This window comes from Embiotoca jacksoni, unplaced genomic scaffold (genome assembly GCF_022577435.1).
Source record: "Embiotoca jacksoni isolate LCO1_2020_lvr unplaced genomic scaffold, fEmbJac1.0.p SCAF_14, whole genome shotgun sequence".
NCBI lineage: Eukaryota > Metazoa > Chordata > Actinopteri > Embiotocidae > Embiotoca > Embiotoca jacksoni.
In genome coordinates, this window is record NW_027185274.1 from 1,015,001 (window position 1) to 1,035,369 (window position 20,369).

Below are 20,369 nucleotides of genomic sequence, written 5' to 3' on the forward strand. Positions count from 1 at the left end.
TTAAAAAAAAACATTTTACATAAAATACTGCAGAAAAAAAAGATGCTTGGGGCAAAGTAGAAGTAGTTATATTTTTTTATATATAATTATTTCTAATAATTAAATTCCCAGTTTAGTGTTTCAGTGCACTGATGTCAGCTAAAATATGTTTGTGTGTGTGTATATGTATATATATATATAGAAAAAAAAACATATATTGGCCATTTTAATCCATATTGCTATTGGCCCCCAAAATACAGTATTGGTTGAGCTACACTTTATATAACAAAACACCACCAGCTTTTCAATTTGTTTTTAATTTATGTACAAAAATTACATTCATTATACAAAAATATTGAGATTCTTCATAGACGATATACAATTAATGCATCATGCGTAGAGAAATAATTTCATAGTTCTTACATTGTTGCTGATGATATGACCTCAAATACCATAACAGTCTTAAATTTCACAGATTACTTTTCGGAGAATAAATTGATGCACTACTTGCAACATTATTTGGACCATCTGGTAAATTATTACACAAACTATCATCAAAGAATGAAGATCCTGATGGTAACCTGGATTATTTTATTTTTTATGGCTTTCATGTGATTTCATGTAACTGATCAAGAGCTTGTAATAGATCCCATCAATCTATCCTATGAAATGACGTTGGGACTCTGTGTGGAGGGCCACACTGTGCCATGTTGATCCGACGGCTGTGTGTTGGCCTCGGGCGGCCCGACTGATTCGTGTGGAGATGTATGAGGTTAGTGTTGGCCGCCGACAGCGCTGGCAGATGGGTTGTATGGTGCGATGACACAGAAGACACAGCCGGCCTCCTGGAAAGCTTGCCTCATCTCCACCTGGTGGGCCAAACACAAGCTGCATCAGACAGAGACATGCCGCTTTCAGATCCTCCCCTCACATCATCCGATCACAACGCTGACTCCTCAGAGCAGGTTAATGACTAATGTTACCAAGATCTTAAAACTGTTTCCCACCAAGCCAGAAAGGAGTGAGCACAGAGGACAGCGGTTCTGTTAAATGACACTTTAAGAAGCTGAAGGTCACATCAAAGGGGTTGTTGGTGCATTTTTTTTCACTGTACAGCTGTGGCACCGATAGTTGGGTGATGACATTTTTCCATTTGTTTAAATTTGTTAAAAACAAATTCTTAAACTAACTACTGGACTCATAATATCTCCCATTTCAATGAAAAGTCCAATTCTAGTGTCAAATAGCAGTGAGAATCATCCTGTCATTTTTTTCCCCCTTATTTTTCATCCAACTGTTTTCATTTTTGGCCAAAATATTACAGCTATGGTCACAAAACAACTTGTTCTTTTTGTTTTAAATTCATCTAAATGCTCGTATGAGTGAAAGATTCATGGAACAGTTTGCAAACTTTGCAGCTGTTGGGTTTGCTGTGCCTTTAGTTTCAATAAAAACTCATTTGTGAGGGTAAAAGGTTTGAGGGATGAAACAGTAATATTAAGCGAAACGTAAAGATTTACCAAAACCAAAAGTGTCCAAGAAACAATCAATACATTAGAGTTTCTGGGTAATAAACCAAATATTGGCTGATCTTGCAAGAAAAACACCAAAATGAAAGATTTGATCTTTAATTTAGCAGAAAAACTGAAGAGGATTTCTCTTGATTACATCAGAAACTCGACTCAGTTTTAAAAGAGGACATTTCTTCTCTGACTACAGCTCAGTTCTGATCAATGCGACTGATCGGTGTTTACAACAAAAATATAATATAGCTTTGTAGATTCATGTGCATGTTTTATTGTAGGCTATGTTGTATTACTAGACCCAAATTCCCTTAGTGAATATATGGGTCTGACAGAGCTCTATAGATGATGGTTTCCAGTCGTTCCATCCTACTGGTCGTAGACTTCGGGTTCATTTTCGAAGCTACTGGAGCAGCTTTTACCCAAGTAGCATCGAACGCCATATGACAACGTTGTGCACCCAAACATTGCGGTTGTTTCGGCTTCACTTCCTCAATATTTGCTAGCGTTGCTACCACTGTTTATCTCGCTTCATCGAGCTCCACCACCTCAGCCACTATTGTCACAGTCAAACAAACGCCTGACTTCAACATCAACACTTAGGTAAGCCTGCTGGTTCCTGATTGGTCCCGAGCCAACCGTCATGCTTACAGGGTTTCCAGACTGTAATCAGGACACAAACTAACACATTTTCCATGTAATGAGCCGAGTGATCAAGACACAGGAATGTGAACATGAATATGAAGCTCCTTGTCTTACCAGTCGGGCCTGGTCCAGACACAGACCCACCACGGCCCCTCCACTGCCTGGCAACTTCACCGCCGAGCCAAACTGCAAGAAGCAGCAGAAACTTTATGAATACAGTAATAGAAAAACACTCCTGCAGGCACACATAGAATCGGAGGTGGAGAGAAAGAGGGAACGCTGTTAAATAAAACACGCCCCGCTCCGAGCAGGTGGTGCAACCTGTGAACACCCACCTGCCTCGCCAGCTGGACCATCTTGAGATTCCCGGGACCCAGACAGTCATCCCTGTAGACAGACCTGAGGGATATATTGTTATGGTTAGCTCTGAGTCTAAATGTAATATGAATGCCTCAAATCAAAACAGAATTGTTGACCTGCGCAGCTCAAAGTTCTCATCCATTAGTCGCGCCAGACAGCTCCAGTCTCGGTCCTGGAGAGCCGCCCTGAGGGGAGAAACATTCTCAGTCAGTTGTGAAGGGAACACAAGATTCACCTCGAATGCTCCAATGAAAAGACACAAACCGAGCACACTTTTACCTGCACAGAAGCAAATATACATGTTTGCATGTTGCAGCTCACAGTGCAAAAATTTTACACAACATGTCAGAGAGCCTAAAGCTACTTGAAGACCATTGTGCAAAGTTTAGAAATAATTAATTTGATGTGCTGTGTTTTAAATGACATACTTCCCTTAGGACACCAACAGAGAGTACCCTTACATGTTAGGACTCTTGTGCAGTGCAGGAATTTTGACAGTCGGGTTGTTTCAAATCACACACTGCAGGAAATAACGTCAGCATGTGAACACATCACCCTCCAAAATATCTGCAGCTTTAATTATTTTACCCTGAAATCAACGTGTTTCTGGGTCCTCTGTTTAAAACACTCAATAAACACACTGATTCTTCTGTTCAGCAGCAGCAGTGAAAAATAAACACTTTTGTGTTCAGGACCAACTGCAGCTTCCTCAGAAGCCTTAATTGAAAAATTCTTTACCCGTGTGGCCCCGCCCCCTTCCTCTATGGAGCCAAAATGGCGACCATTTAGGGTGGAAAGTGTCCAGCGTTTCACACTTCTTTTTTTGGACCTTTGCCAGGGCATCATACTGTAACTTGTATGTTTCTGTACTTGACAGTGTGAATGCACTTATGCACTCAAAATAGTGAGAGTTAGTACACAAGTACAACATTTGAAACACAGCAATGATTAATTATGTCAAATCTTTACTGTTATTTGTTTGAGAAAAGCTTTACTGGTATTTACTGCAGACACAGAAACAATCTCCTCCTGAAACCAACCTCGCCTGATCAGTGAGCTCAGCGAAAGTCTTCATGGTCTCAACGACCATCGTCTCCCCTGTGGAAAGACGAGAGTCATGAAAGTAGTTCAACAAACGAACCCGTCTGTTTTCATTTTTAAAAGTATTTAAAGGAACAAAAAGATGTCAGTATGCACAAACGTGGGCAAGCAGGTTATTAAATTTTTTTTAAAAATAAAAATAAAAATAAAGGACTTTAAAAAAATGTCTTTGTCATTAAAACTGAGAATTTTTATCAGGAGTTTTGCTGCCCAGTGAAGAACCCTTTGTGATACCAAAAATCACACTGATCACTACATTAGCACTATGTACAGCTGAGCCTGATGGGAATTATTCATTAGTTTTGATTTTAAACCAAAGTGATGTGGGTGGAGGGGGATATTAATAGTGAGTGAATTATCCTGGTGAAATACATAATCATACTGCGACTTCACTTCACCGCAGAGGCAGTAGAGCAAAAGTGAAGGGATCATCGAAGTCAGTGGGATTCGTCCTCAAGGAAACATTAATGTCTGCACCACATTTCACAGCAATCCATCCGACAGTTGATGAGATATTTCCATCTGGACCAGTAATATCAGTTGTATCAGAAATATGCTTGATATCATCCTCTCCTTTCAAAAGTAGCTGATGTGACGTTTGATGTGACGGCCTACCGTTGAGCCAGCGCTGTCGGATGTTGCTGTGGATGCGTCCGGAGTCACTGGGGTCGCTGAGGTAGGCCAGCCAGAAGGGTGGGAGGTCACTCATGTCCATGGACACATAGTTACCTGAGAATGGGAAACAAAAGAAATATACAGATCTGTGCAAAAGGTTTGTGCAATTATTCATCACCACGTCTGATGGGATCCAAATTCAGTCAACGAGCTGGAACATACAACCAGGAGAATAAGGAGTCCTGCAACAGATGGTGTGATGGAAGGACGGAGGGAAGGCGCACCCGGCATTAACAGTCCGTCCCGGGTGATCCGATCACCAGCTCTAACACCTGAGGAGCAGGAACGTGGCGCCGGGAGCTGCGTTTATTTTTATTGCTTATTCGGAGGACGTCAGCTCAGTCGGCGGTCTTCCAGTGTGGCCAAAGCAATCTCTGAATGTGGTGTGAGCGGATCAGATCTCAGGGCGTCCCGGGTGCTTTAACACCTGAACATTTAGCTGACCACTCTGATCACACCGGGACAGATTGGATCGGATTTGAATGGCAGGTGTGCACAGGGTCGAGGAGTCAGGCTTGGAAGTTTGGCTCCACAGCACAGATCAAAAGTTTAAAAAAAAAAAACTACCCTCGATTCAGAATTAGATTTTAATTTACACATTAACTATGTTCCAAAAAACACCTTCTATCACCTTAAAAAAAATATTGCCAGAGTTGGAACCTACCGAACATTGGAAGACGCCAAACAGATTACTCACGCCTTTCAGCCATTGTCATTTCTTGACTGGATTACAGCGACACACTTTATTCTGATGCTGTACAAATAAAGTCAAATCCATCTGCACATTCTATGAAATAGAATGATGAATAAAATCTATTAATGGCCTCTTCACTTCACTTTTAGCGCCTTTAACTTTTCTTTCGCACAATACTGTATTTGCCTCCTGTGTTTGATTATCTGCTGACAGACGGTGACGTCAGTACCGTATCCCTGCTCCTCCATCAGCGTCTTGCTGAAATCCATGTAGACTAATCCTTCGTAGACCTGCAACAGACAGAGGGACACGGCGGTCCTGTTACTGCGGGTGGAAGCTCTGGTGCAGTGCTGACGGAGGCGGGACGACGTGGCGTTGATCGTGTTCCTGACCTGCACGACTCGGTCCTGCAGGCCGGCCGTGATGAACAGCTCATCGGTCTCCACGTTGAGGATGAAGTTGGCTCGGATTGGATTCGGGAGATCCTACAGTAAATAAGCAAACAGCTGAAAAATCCAGAGGCAGCTCCGACGGCTTTGGTAAACACCACGAGGTGGGTCGAGTGTCTCACATCCTCACATTGTCTGTGATGTTGTAGAATTTCATGAGACACTTCAGGGTTGCCGAGACGATGGCACTGTGAAGAGATTGTAAACAGGTCAATTATTAAATCCAAAGTGTGAAAAGTTCTCTTTAAATATGCAGAAAAATAAATAATCGAACAGGAGTGTTTACCTGCTTCCAGCAAGGCCCTTCATTTAAACAGAGATAGATAAGTTCATAATTAGAAGAGGACATGTGTGCTTTTCCATTTGAAATGTTTTTATTCTTAGAAAAACGTGAATGGATCCTCACCACCTGCCGAGGGATGTTGGTGTCGTACTTCAGTGTGAAGTTCTGCTTCGTCAAAGCGATACTGTAGAAAAGAATGAACAGCTGCGTGAACGGTGGAGTTTAAGTAAATGAAAGAGTCTGCTGCCCCAGAAACTGAAAATCTAAATGAAAAGAAAAATAGCTTTTGTCACAGTTCATCGTTGTTTAGTCTTTTTGTCGTGTCAGTTTCTTCCTGTCCATTTTCTTCGGTTCTCGTTGTTTAGTTTTGTCAGTCTGTCTTTTCCTCATCATTTGGTCCTCTGTCTCTCTGTCCAAAGTCTTTCATGTTCACTTCCTGTTTTATTTTCACCTTCTTGTCCTCTTTGTCTTCCCACCTGGGTCTGATTGGCCCGATCCCAAACGGCACCATAAAGCCTGAGGACTAAACCTTCATGAACTTCCCTGATGTCACATGCGTGCTGCAGCTGTAGCGCGCGCGAGTGTTTGAGTCTGTGAGGGCTCGAAATGGTATGAAAAAGCAAAATGGGACGCATTATCGTGACATCACACCCTGCTGGGAAACAACGCAACTACGCAACTGAAAAAGAAAGAATGCCACACCTCCAAGAAGTATCTGACAATCACCGCTTTTTATATATTGGAGTTGACGGTATATATTTTATACATAAATGTTGAAATTACCTAAACTTGGGAAAGGAATTAACACCAGCAAACCCAAATGCTTACATTTGAATTTAAATATAAACAACTTTACAAACGTGCAGTAAATAATCACAGCAGCGTGTAGCAAGATGATATTCCTACTTCTGAGTGGGTTTCTGCTCTACCATCCATGCTTGTTTTTGGTTTTTTTTACATTTTTGGTTGACAGGACAACCTCCTAACCACGTTTTAGAGGCTACGTTAACAATTCCTATATGAACTATGGGAAAGGTCCTCAGGAAAGTCTGCAGATATGCAGACTCACAGAAAGGACACATATGAGGGGGCCAGAAAGTCCGCATAGGTGCCCTCAGACTTGACAATTTGACAGTGGGACAACCCTAAACCCCGTCTGTGAAGGTGGACATCGGGATTGGGCCCCTGATTGTTTCCATCTGGGTGTAATTATCCGCTGACCTCCTGTGTATAAAGTCTGCGTCCTCCCTACCTTCTTTGTCAGATCGTTGTTGTGTCACCGTGGTGTCTAAGCCCGTCGAGCCCGTTATCCGTTTTGACCTTCTTTTGCCTTGTGGACTCTGTTATAGTCGTCCCCTCTGGTACCTCAGCACGTGTCCTCGCTTTTGGACCCTGAACTGTGTTGGACGGAACATGTGGATTCTCCCTCACATGGAAATAGGTTTTGTTTTTGCACCAACATCATTAAAAGAGTTTTTCTTTTAGTTACTTGTGTTTTGGGTCGTCAATACTCAAGACTTCAAATTAAAAGTCCCAAATACTTCTTCATGTACTGTCACAGTGGTTCAATAGACCTAATGGATGCATCTCATAAACTCGTCATCTGTATAGGCAGTACATGAGGCTATTTACAGTGGTGGAATATATCCAAGTACATCTCATCAACTCCTTCATCCACTACTGTTATTTAAGGTGTCTCCTAAAACATGTATTTGTTTAATACAAAAATGTCCTTCCAATCAAATATTGTCTATAATTGACTCAAACAAGTGACAAAAATCTAAACTCCTTTTCTGATATAAATACATTTGTTTTAAAGGCTTTCTAAAGTAAAGTTTCCATTTTTCTTGGTGGATTTTGTAACCATTTTCACTTTGAAAAGACACGCAGCTGTTTAAAGTGAACGGAGCCTTTTGTACAAGATCTTTCAGCTCTTAAAAAAATACCAGCGGGACGTAGAGAGGATACGTTAAAGCTCATCTTCCTACGCGAGCTGATTCTTCTCTTCAGACACACATCGCCTTGGATTTAAGATGTACAGATTTACAGACACTGTTCTCACCCTTGTTTGGAGCAGAACTGGTAGAACTTCTTACACGTGGCCTGCAGCAGCCGCAGACCTCCCAGGTACCTACAGGGAACGGTGAAGGTTCACAAATGCTGGATGTGATGAAGTCTGTCCTGTAGCTCATTAAACGCGCTGCATACACACCCTTCCTTCCTGCTGATACAGAACAGATCCTGCAGGCTGCCGAACTCCGTGGGGTCGTTGAGCGGATGAGGGACGAGGACCTACACGGAGAGAGATGTACCTAACTGTAGCAGAGTACGTCCTTGACGAGGGGTTTAAAGCTTACGTGTGTGTGTGTGTGTGTGTGTGTGTGTGTGTGTGTGTGTGTGTTTGTTTGTTTGTTTGTTTGTTTGTTACCAAAGTCTGGCTCTCCACCAGAGTGACCTCAGCCCAGAAGTTTGAGATGGACATGGCGATGGTTTTCCCATTGAAGCCATCTGAGGGATTTCCCATTAATCCAACCCTGTAAATCATCAACGATTTGAATTACGAGTCTCTGTCAGATTATGTTCTAATCATGAATCCGGGAGCAGAAAGAGGCTAAAAAGAAACCTGTGCTGTGTTCCAGATGTTGTAATAACACTCACTATTTTCAGTGCATAAGTGCGTTCACACTGTCAAGTACAGAAACATGCAGTACAAAAAAAGAAATGTGAAACGCAGGACACTTTCCACCCTAAACGGTCGCCATCTTGGCTCCGTAGAGGAAGCTGCAGTATGTCATTTGGAAAACTGCACTGAACTAAACTGAAGTGGAGTGTGAGGAACTGTGTTTTCTTACCTGGCATACGAGCGGCAGGTGATGGATTTAGCAGCGTTGTTTTGCTGCTTGGTGGAGTAGTGGGTGAGCCACTTGGTGTAGTCTGACAGGCCCTGAGGCGTCAGGAGGAAACATGGTATTAAGATTAGATTTAATCAGAAGAAGGAAAGATTGTAAATTATCTTTGTAAACAAATCAGCAATAAAAGAAAGCTATTCAGGGCCCGTTTAGATCAACATATAGACCCTAAATACTAGCAGGAGTATTAATGTTGGCGTAACGTTCTGAAGGCTAAACATCTTTTCTTTTTTTTTTAAACACAACACAAACTTTTACACATATACACATTTTCACGTTTGAGCAGGTAACATAAGCCATAAAAAGAAAGAAGGAACAAGAACAAACTAAAAAATAACAAATAAACAAAAAAAGGGGGGTTAGAAAGGATGGTGGATGCCTCCAACTCTTGTTGTACTATTTTTCCTTCATTTACGTGTACATGTATAAAGGGTTCCCACATTTTTTTTTAAATTTGGCATCTATTTTTTTTTTTCAAAGAGAATTTAATTTTCTTTAGTTCCAATTGTATCGTCTTCCTCATTCATCAGATTTAAAGGCTGAACATCTTTACCACCTTCACCCAAACGGAAAATCATTTTTATGAAGCAGCTTTACACGATTTCTGAATGATTCAGTGTCTTTAATAAACTGTATTCTTTGGATGGAGAGGAAACTTCCCTGTAAATGCTCATGAGCTGATCTATAAGGAACGATCAGTAACAAACTGTAGGTACTCTCAGTGAAAGCGCACACTGATCAGAAGTATAAAACTCTTGCAAAATGGCCCAATGCAGCTTGCAAAATGTTTTTTTTCTCTGTTGAAGGCCCAGTGTGTGGGATTTAGGATGATTTATCGACAGGAATGCAACACAATATTCATAATTCTGTTTTCTATTTGGTGTAAAATCAATTGAAATTGTGAGGACTTTCACGTTTTTTTTATGAGCTATGCGGAGGTTCTCCTACTGTCGTGGAGGATGAGACGAGGGTTGTTCAGTTGGCTGCATTCTGCAACGTCACCACTTTGTGCCACTAAAGTCTACGCACTGCTCCTTTAAAAAGATTATCATTATTTTTTTGAGTATTGTAAAATAAATGAGACCTTCATCTCTGATTGGGTCCCCTATAATTTATGCATTTACATAAGACTACGTGAGGAAAACAACTTAAAAACACAACTGATGAAGTGAGGTGAGAATACAAACCACTTGTCCAATGAGCTGGAAGCCAGTAGGAAGCTTCATCCCAAACACATCGAGCTGCTTCTCGTTGATGAGCCACTCCTGAGCAGAATGGACCAACAGAAGTTTCTGGTTACTACTTCCTGATATGTTGTTTGGATTCGGTCGAGTAGGATTATGTATAATCTAAGGGAGGCAAAACTACAATTCCTCAATCAAAATCAAATCACATCAGTGTTGTTCAGCTTTGTTAAAATAGCTGATGTTTCTATTGCTTATAGTAAATGTTAGAGTGGATGTACGTAGATTTTGTCTGTTGTTTTCAGAAAATACTACATTTTTCTCCACAGACTAATGAGAGAAAAGTTGAAAGAGAAACAGCAGAGTTAGTGAAAGTGTGTGGAACACAGCCTGGACTTCAGCTCACTGATTTGTTTGTACGGTGAAATTCAGCTGAATTGCGTGAGAGGGTTTTGGGGGTTTGGACATGGTATCAGAGGAACGTTGCCAAAGCTTATGGTTGGTTGAATTTGTGGAGTAAATTCACTCGTAATGAAGTCTTGTATGATGTAACAAGGCAATTGTTTTTTGCTGAGAAAAGAGGAAGAAACAAATCTTTCCTGTTTGATGTTACATATAAAATGAACAACAGGCTGCTGCAGCGTCACTTACGAACCCAGAATCGTCCGAAGGTCCTGTGTGCGGCTTGCGGCTGCAGTCTGAGGAAGTCCGACAGGTAGGACAGCGTGTCTCTCTGGATGCAGTAAAACACCACGCTGGCCAGCCGCGATTCTGTCAGCCCTTCCTTCGGCTTCTCCGAGAAGCGAGTTATCCTGATTCATTAAAACGGCAACAGATTAAAAACCAAAATCTGCCACATAATACCGCGTTTCAGGGAACTCCGAGAAACAAACTGGAACGTTTCTGCTGGAATGACATGTATCCTGCACTGAGGAGGCAAACCTCACCTATTGGTGTCGGGGCAGACCTCCACGATGCCCCTGGAGCTGCTCTTCTCACTCTCCTCCAGCTCGTAGTAGATGATGAGCTCTCCAGGCTGTGGCGCGCGCACACGCACACACACACACACACACACACACACACACACACACACACACACACACACACACACACACACACACACCAGAGGGCGGGTTAGTGCAGCTGCACTCAGCACTTCAACCAACAAAAAGTTGCTTTGTTTACTTTCACATCACTGTTGTGGAGTGGATTCCTACTTCAGTCACCTTTAACTGCATCATTTAAGTCATTACTAAACCTCTTCTATATCTATGTCATCTGACGCGGCCCTCCATCACTCTCCTTCTTGGTCAAACAGCCCTTCCATAGCCTGGAGGTGTGTTTGGGCTCGTTGTCCTGTTGAAATACAAATGCTGGTCCCACTAAGCTCAAACCAGATGGGATGGCATGTCGCTGCAGAATGCTGTGGTAGCCATGCTGTTAAGTATGCCTTGAATTTTGAATAAATCACCAACAGTGTCACCAGCACAGCCACAAGCTAAGGACTGAGGAATACTTTAACAACAACTCCGACCCCTGACGCATGTGGCAAGGCATCATCATGTGGTGGGCCTCATCAACAACAACAACGATGAGTCGGCCTACAGGGAGGAGGTCCGGCACCTGGCGGTGTGGTGCGCCAACAACAACCTTGCCCTCAACACCGAAAAGATCAAGGAGCTTATTGTGGACTTCATAAAGACCAACCGCTGCACACACACCTCCATCCATATCAGTGGAACGGAGGTTGAGCGTGTCACCAGCTTTAGGTTTCTGGGTGTCCACATCTCAGAGGACCTCTCTTGGACCCTCAACACATCAACCCTGGTCGAGAAGGCACACCAGCATCTCTTCTGCCTGAGGAGACTGAAGAAAATCCACATGTCGCCTCTGATCCTGGTAAACTTCTACCGCTGCACCATCGAGAGCATCCTTACAAACTGCATCACAGTTTGGTATGGCAACTGCTCTGTCTCAGACCGCAAAGCACTGCAGAGGGTGGTAAAACCTGCCCAACGCATCACCGGTACTCCACTCCCTGCCATCGAGACCATCCACCTCAAGCGCTGCCTGCGGAGGGCGTGCAGCATCGTCAGGGACACCACACACCCCAGCCACAGACTGTTTGCCCTCCTTCCTTCTGGGAGGCGCTATAGGAATCTCCGTTCCAGGACCAGCAGGCTCAGGAACAGTTTCTTTCCCTCAGCTGTCAACACCCTTAACTCTGCAATGACAATAAAGTTTAATCTGAACGTGAATCTATTCACTGTATAGAACTGTGCACCAGCCCTGCCTCTGCACAACACAACTGATGGTCTCAAACACATTAAGAAGGCAAGAAATTCCACAAATTAACTCTTGACAAGGCTCCTCTGTTAATTGAAAACCATTCCAGGTGACGACCTCGTGAAGCTGATTGAAAGAATGCCAAGAGTTTGCAAAGCTGTCATCAAAGCAAAAGCTGGCTACTTTGAAGAATCTAAAATATAAAACATATTCTGGTTTGTTTAAAACTTTTTTTTGTTTACTACACAATTCCATGTGTTCCTTCATAGTTTTGATGTCTTCAATATTAATCTGCAATGTAGAAAAAAATAAAAAAATAAAGAAAAACCATTGAATGAGAAGGTGTGTCCAAACTTTTGACTGGTACTGTATGCCCAAGAATCTGACGTAGTTCCCTGAGCAGCTACTTCTGGCTGCTGGTGGCACTAATCTTGAGGAACACTGTCTTTTATACAGAGTCAGAGCCACAAAGAAAACCCAGTCAGTCCTGGTTGACTGTAGTCACGCCTTGTTCACTGAGTACAAGTGTCTTCCATCAGATATATTCTGCTTTGATGCAGGATAAGCAGCATTAAAACATAATTTTTGAACAGTGTTATGTCATTTTGTGTCTTTTTTGTGTAACTTTTAGTGTGCAAGTTGGTGAGTGTTGTGGATTGTATTAATTTACTGCTGGCTGTGCAAAAAAAATCACCACTTAGGGATAATAAAGATCACCGTGAACTTTGACCCTCCAGCCTGCTCCTATAAATACACAGGAACTATTTAGGACAAATATCGAACTAGTGGAGCCCACAAACATGTCTTCTTCTGTCAAACGTCGGCCTGAAGAAAAGGAAAAAAGACTTCTAAAAGCTGATGGATGCACTAAATCTCTTCGGCAGGTTCGGATTCAAAATGGATTCAGCTGAAAACTCCAGACACACGAAAACCCAGGAGACGCCTCCATTAGTCCGTCCTCGCTCAACTGCAAAACAGAGGAGGGGTGCATGCCTTGGGCAATAACCCCTCTGCAATAACCATAAGCATGTGGCTGTGATTAGGGATTACACCGCTGACCTGACCTGGATCTCTGCTGATGTTACAGCGGGCTGTGTGCAAGGTAATACAGGAGAAACATGAAATAAAAGTCAGCCTTCAGCTGCTGTTAAAAAGTCCACAAAATACTACAAATTAAACAGATCAAAAATATGACAATTAAATGCAGACTATTAAATATCAGATCTCTCTCGTCTGAATCTCTGTTAGTGAATGGTTTGATAACCGATCATCTAATTGACTGACTGGCTGCAGCAGGAAGAATATGTCAGTATTAATGAATCAACTCCTGTCAGTCATATTAGTTAACACATTCCTGGAGATTCTGGCCGAGGAGGAGTGGCAGCAATCTTCCACTCAAGCTTATCAATTAAAACCCGACACCTAAACTTAGTCATAATAACTCATTTGAAAGTCTGACTATCAGTCTCTCACACCGGAACTGGAAAACACAAAAAAAGTTTTTTTTTGCTGAGCAAAGATAAAGTGATGTGATTTTAAAATTCATGTTGATGTGGACAATAACAGTCTGTGTTAGTTATTATTAATACTATGCACAGAAAGACTTAGAAACAATATAATTTTAATATACAGTATGGTTCATCTGCTTTATATAATTGCTGGAATAGAAAAATGACCCATACATTTATGGACAAATGAATAATCCATAAATTAATTAAAGGGTTTATGACTTCATCCTGAAAAGTCTGCTGCTGCTCCGACAGTCCGTGTTAATATTTCATGATGAATATCCTGAAGACACATTAGATTGTAGGAGTCTATGTCCACTCAAATGATGATCTGGATGTCAGAACAGATAAATATATAATATTTGGACTGAGATGAATGACTTCTATCTCTAAGGGGAAAATCTCACCTTTGACCTGAAGAAGCGAATAACTTGAGCGATGTCAAAGTTCTGGTCTGCACACAGCATGTCTCCAGCGATCTGCTCACACAGAGGAGAAAGGACGATCGTAGAGACAGTTGTGTGAAGCACCAAATATTAAACAGATTGCCTCCATACCACCATGATGTCGTCCTGCAGCTTGCGGCTGCGTATGGCCAGCTCCAGGTCGGCCACGGCCCCGAGGCGGTCTTCCAGCGTGGTGCTGCCGTCGTTTACCACATTTTCCACCGGGAAGTCGTTGGCTGTGGCCCAGCGCTCGTAGTGCTTGTACCTGGTCGGTGTGGCGAGATGGGAAAGGAAAGGGAAAACAAAAGCAGCTTTGACAGCAAACGGTGCCATGAATGCCAAATCAACACTGTCCGGGGTCGTGCGACAGTTCGGACTCACTTGTCTGCGTTGGTGACCAGATACACCTCTGTGAAGAGCTGCCTCCTGGACACGGATCAGACAAGAAGCAGTGAGTTTCAGAGGGACACAAAAGATCATCAGAAATTAGACCTGCTCATGTTTGGATCGCTGATACGTACATGTTGACGGTTTCCCACCAGAAGTCAAGGATCTTCTTTCCTCCGATGCCGGGAAGCAAAGCCTTGGGTACCCTGGTCAGGTGGCTGTATAAACCTGTGTCATCATTCTGGGGGGGGGGAGAGGGAAACAATCAGGCTGCAAATCCTAATGCTTACAAACAGGTTACTTTTGAAATGTAATATAACACAGAATGTAATGTTACAGATTAATAGTAAGTAATGTAACTATTATAATTAACTCATAAAGTTATGTAACTTATTACATTTGATTACTTATGTAATGAATGTTTTAAACCGGGCAATAAAGCTGAAAAGTACAAAGAAAAATGTAAATGTCACGATACTAATTACTGTCAAACTTTGATTAAAAATTCATTATAACTTGAATAAAGATGGAAAAGTTTTCATTTCTACATTCAGGTCAACTTCAGGCTGAGTGATGATCCAACCATCAGCAGCACACTGGTTCCTAAAGGACTATTTTTAAATATCTTCGTTTTAATTAGTGTGGTTGCTTGGAGCAACACACGTAGATTTGATCGGCAGGTGAGAGGCAGTGTGAATTACAGACCTAGTTGTGCGCATGCCTTCCGTGCATTCGTTTGCAGACGTTCCAGAATTTTGGATTTGGCCCGTATTACGTCATTGTGGATTGTAATTGTGACGCGAACTACCAAAACATCACTTTGGAACGTGTCCTCGGGACCTGACAGGCGCGCGGCGGATCTGGCTGGAGTTGATGGTGAGTTTTTCCTCATTTTCCAAGACTTCTCTAAATTTGACTGACTCCTGGTGTCTGAAGACACATGGGAATATTTCTACCGTTAGTGGAAAAAGAACAAGGATTATATTTTTCCGTTTCTGGCTGTCAGTTTGTTGAGTGTTTGGGTTTGGAAACATGAGATTGTTGAGGACTTGCAGCAGGTAGACGCGGTGTTAAACTGTCATGTTTTTGGATTAATGTAATGTTTAGTGGTTTGTGTGAATTTAAGGACAGAGCTTCTGGAGGACTTGTTTGCTTACTGAAGGGAGTTATACTGGGTCATTTCCCATCCCAGTAGTTTTACACAAGACATGCTAAAAGCGAACTGTCTGACTTATTTTCATATTATTTTAAGATCAAATTGTATACTATTTCATTTCATTTTAATTAATATTGTTATGTTGTATTTCTTCTCTTTGGTAACATGTACTTTTCATTGATATTATTGGTACTGGACACGATCAATGGAAAACTACGCTGGCCCTGAGGGTCAAAAGAAACACACAAACATTTCAGAAAAAAACAAAAAACATTTCAGAAAAAAACAAAAAACATTTCACCGAACTCAAAAACATTTCGCTACACGTGAAAAGATTTCACTAAATGCGAAAACATTTCATTAAATGCAAAAACATTTTACTAAACCCAAAAACATTTGACTAAACCCAAAAACATTTTATTAAACCCTAAAACATTTTGCAAAATGCAAAAACATTTCTAAGGTAGCTTGTTAACCTAGCCCTAACCTAGTTTTCTGAAATGTTTTTGTGTTCTGTTAAAATGTTTTTTCATTTTATCTAATGTTTTTGTGTTTTGTGAAATGTTTGTTTTCAGTGAAATGTTTTTGCGTTTTTCCCTCGGGGCCATCGTAGTATAACAGTCCCTTTTGATAAAAACAAAAATTATTTTAAAATTCTCAATTACTGTCTCACAAAAATGAATCTTTTGGAGGGTTTCCTTGTTCACAGGTGGAAAATTTCATGAGAGATAAATTTCCTATTTTGTTTTTATTGAAAAAAAAATGTCTCCTTTTGTAACATGTAATTTTAATTTATGTTACTTTTACAGCAACTGCAAATCTTAGAGGATAGTCCCTCTTATGTAAATACATAATGAATCCCTCCAATACTACCTTACCGAAAAGATTTCTTTTGGAGATTTTCCTTTTGCAAAGGTGGCAGATGTCCAAAAATGAGCTTTGTTTTTTAGTTTATTTCATCCATTTTATTTTATGTTATTTGATGGTATTTCTTTCTGTTGTAACATGTAAGTGTAATCCATGTTATACTAAATGTCAGGACAGTGGAAGGCCTTGCGACGTGGACCCCATTGTATACACCATCCCAAGAAAAAACACAAGGACTGAGGATGAGTCTGGTCAAATATGGATGAAAACACCATTACGACGGACGTCACACTACAGCCCCCTGCTGCCTCTGCTAAAGATAGGCCACGCTGTTGCCATCAAACTTGACAACCAGAAAGGATGACCTAAAAATGCTCCTGTTTTGCACAGAAGTAATAACGCAAGTTCCTGCCTCATTCACACAAGTCACAGTCTCTTTAGGGGAACTGAAAATACCTCACTCAAGGATGAAATTATTGATGAGCAAAAAGGCAGAAGAAGAATGGTCAAACACCTTACCAACCTGAAAAGATTGGTAGACTGGAAAATGTGTTAGTTAGATCATAGATGTCCAATGAGGCAGAATAATCCTCGGCATGTATGCGGGTAACTGGCAGTCTACCCAGAAGCCCTAGTTTAGGTTCAGGTAATTGGTTTTAACAACAACAAAAAAGTCATTGATGAACAAATGTACAATAACCAGCTGTTGACATCATGTGAAGTGGAGGATTGGTAAAAAAGCTGATCAACCTGAAAGGTTTGGTAACCTGTAGAACGTTTTAGTTAGATCATAGACGTCCAATGAGGCAGAATAATCCTCGGCATCTCTGTGGGTAACCGGCAGTCTACCCGGAAGCCCTAGTTTAGGTTCGGGCTCTGGTTTAAAGCCAAAAAAAACTAACTATGTTCACACTTAGAAAGCTTGAAAGGGATTTTGGCAGCCAAATGTCAAGATGTAAAGAGACTGGGTAATGTGTTAGTTAGTGCATAGATGTCCAATGAGGCAGAATAATCCTCGGCATCTATGTGGGTAACCGGTAGTCTACCTGGAAGCCCTAGTTTAGGTTTAGTTAATCGTTTTAAACATGAAAAAAAAGTCCTTGATGAACGAATATGCAATAACCAGCTGTTGACATCACTTCAACTGGAATATTGGTTAAGAAGCTGAACAACCTGAAAGGTTTGGGAACTTGGAGAACGTTTTAGTTAGTGCATAGATGTCCAATGAGGCAGAATAATCCTCGGCATCTATGTGGGTAACTGGTAGTCTACCCGGAAGCCCTAGTTTAGGTTCAGGCTCTGGTTTAAAGTCGAAAAGACTAACTATGTTCACACTTGGAAACCTTGAAAGGGATTTTAGCAGCCAAATGTCAAGATCACTGTGACTTCACATCTTTCCAATTCTTGGAAACATGATATCAGGAACACTTGTAAGGAATTTCTGTATATTTAATACAAATCTTCACTTGGACTCTAGAATGAGCTTTTTGGTGAAAAAAACAGCAGGAACCAGCGGCTATTACCTCATCGAGAGAAAGGGTGGTCAAACAGCTGACCGCCTTGAAAATCATGTGTAACTTGGAGAATGTTTGAGTTAGATCATAGATGTTCAATGAGGCAGAATAATCCTCGGCATCTAAGTGGGAAACAAGTAGTCTACCAGGAAGCCCTAGTTTAGGTTCAGGTAATCGTTTTAAACAAGAAAAAAAGTCCTTGATGAACGAATATGCAATAACCAGCTGCTGACACCACTTCAACTGGAATATTGGTTAAAAAGCTGAACAACCTGAAAGGTTTGGTGAACTGTAGAACGTTTTAGTTAGTGCATAGATGTCCAATGAGGCAGAATAATCCTCGGCATCTATGTGGGTGACTGGTAGACTACCTGGAAGCCCTAGTTTAGGTTCAGGCTCTGGTTTAAAGCATAACAAACAAACTATGTTCACACTTAGAGAGATTGAAAAGAATCTTGATGGCCTTAAGTCAAGATCTGTTTGACTTCACAGATGTCCCAGGCCATGGAGCTGCATGTCTCTGCTCCACATTTGCTGGCCCCACCAACAGTTCATGTTTTGGATCTCTATGCTGTCTTTTTCTTTCTCTGCTCTCCTCTCAACCGGTCGAGGCAGATGGCCGCCCACCCCTGAGCCTGGTTCTGTCGGAGGTTTCTTCCTGTTAAATGGCAGTTTTTCCTCCCCTCAGTTGGAGCCTTTTCTCCCCTAAAGGGGAGTTTTTCCCTCCTAGCTCACGTGGGAATCGTTGAATTGTTGGGTTTCTATGTACAATGTCATAAAGTTCTGTTGTAAGAACTTTACCGTGATAAGTGCCATGTTGTTGTGATTTTGCGATATATAAATAAAATTGACTTGACTTCACATTTGTCCAATTCTTGGAAACATTACATCAGAAAAACTTGACAGCAATTTCTTTATCTCTGGTTATGTCAAACAGCTGACTGCCCTGAAAAGCTCTGTTACTTGGAGAAACATTTAGTTGGCGCATTGTGTAGTATTTTATGCCACCGTAGTGCTAGGGGAGGGCCCCTGTGCGTCAACGTACCTTGATTTCAGGACCACCCAAAAACCAGCCAACCAGAAATGGTGTTTGTCAATGTCCAGACAGGCTCTACTCATTTTTCAGTATGTGCTCAAATTCTGATGCTTGGTTTTTTTTATTGGTTCTCTTGTTTGAATTCAAGCTGCCTCTCATTTGCCAATCAAATCGATGATCGTCAGATGAGATGAAGAGTTTCAAAAGTGTCATTCAGAAACCACTTTCAAAAAACTGCAGTGTAGTTGATAGTTCTATCATCACGGATATCTATCGATCAGCATGGAGTCGACCTGAATGATGACTTGGTTTAAACTTATTGTAATACTTTTCCTTTACTGCAGTCAGTTGTGATGTAGGCCTACTTACTTGTGCTTTCTTTTGAAACATTGAAGTTAGGCTATATTTAAAGCCTGACAACTTTATACTTAGTTTTTACAACTCTTCAGCTTTTTTTGCCCGGGTTAAAACCCAGTTTGTTAGAAAAGTTTAAAACGTAATCACACGTAATAAGCTACATTAGTCTGAATAGGTAATTAAATGTTACGTTACTTATTACAATTACAGCTATTTTCTGATATTTATAATGTTTTGCATTTCTTTTACACACACTTCAGTAACCTCGGAGGACTCTCAGAAGGTACAACAGGTTCCACTTCTTTTGTAGTAAACACCGTCATAACAAACTCAATGAAAAGCTCGCTCAGGTAGGCTATTTTACTCTCTCGGTAACACCGCTTACTTATTAAGATGTTTAAACTTGCCGTGTCAACCGTGATATAATAGTTCGGCATATGTATAAATATACACATCTATAACTATAAATATGCATGATTCGGCATATGTATAAATCAGTGAACGGCAATAGCATTATCAAAAACTCAACTTTAAAGAAAATCCTTCAATTTTACACGACAAAGCTCTGTTGGAAACGGTGGCGACCAGCACGGGCCAATAATTAAATAGATATAATTAAGACAAAAATTACAAAGTTGTTTTTCAGTCAGATGTAAGCCGAATGCTCCGGTGTATCGTTGTGATTACGTAAATGTCCAAACAGAAGACCTAACAAGTACAAACGCTGACCGACAAGTATGAAAGCGGCAAAGGGCCAAATTATTAAAGGCAGTTCGGCGAACAGTGACCGCCCCACAACTAACATTAAACTTTGCCCTGCGTCAAGCTGAGTTGCGAAATTCAAGACACTGACCTTAATTTGTGCCTCCAACACGGTGCCGTGACCGGCCACCAGCAGTATGCAGATCATCGCTGAACCGCACGTATGTTGCTTATTTTCACTCTATGAAAACAGTGTTTGCGGAACTTCTACCCGCTGCAGCTGAAATCTCCCAGCGTCAACGAAAACA

The 20,369-nt window shown here is 41.4% G+C and overlaps 1 protein-coding gene across 1 annotated transcript; it reads right to left on the reverse strand.

Annotated features, from left to right (window-relative positions):
- Window positions 1–285: 285 nt before the first annotated feature.
- On the reverse strand, window positions 286–20,336 carry gkup (glucuronokinase with putative uridyl pyrophosphorylase). The gene is made up of 23 exons (XM_069147376.1): window positions 20,213–20,336; window positions 14,564–14,670; window positions 14,424–14,468; window positions 14,154–14,307; window positions 14,004–14,075; window positions 10,750–10,838; window positions 10,458–10,614; window positions 9,806–9,883; window positions 8,562–8,653; window positions 8,138–8,243; window positions 7,922–8,001; window positions 7,772–7,840; window positions 5,833–5,893; window positions 5,713–5,729; window positions 5,557–5,614; window positions 5,370–5,462; window positions 5,207–5,267; window positions 4,224–4,337; window positions 3,548–3,605; window positions 2,624–2,692; window positions 2,483–2,546; window positions 2,262–2,333; window positions 286–848 (listed from the first exon to the last, which is right to left on the reverse strand). Exons 1-23 carry the CDS (start codon window positions 20,267–20,269, stop codon window positions 753–755), a joined length of 1,869 nt encoding a protein of 622 aa, XP_069003477.1. The 5' UTR covers window positions 20,270–20,336; the 3' UTR covers window positions 286–752.
- Between the last annotated feature and the right edge of the window lie 33 nt (window positions 20,337–20,369).

Bases quoted from the DNA above. Each gene is read 5' to 3' on its own strand.
- gkup (XM_069147376.1), bottom strand. From the start codon at position 20,269: ATGATCTGCATACTGCTGGTGGCCGGTCACGGCACCGTGTTGGAGGCA. The intron at 14,671-20,212 runs GTCAGTGTCTTG...CCCCCCCCCCAG, and splicing joins TGTTGGAGGCACAAATTAAG to AATGATGACACAGGTTTATA. The intron at 14,308-14,423 runs GTGAGTCCGAAC...CACACCGACCAG, and splicing joins CTGGTCACCAACGCAGACAA to GTACAAGCACTACGAGCGCT.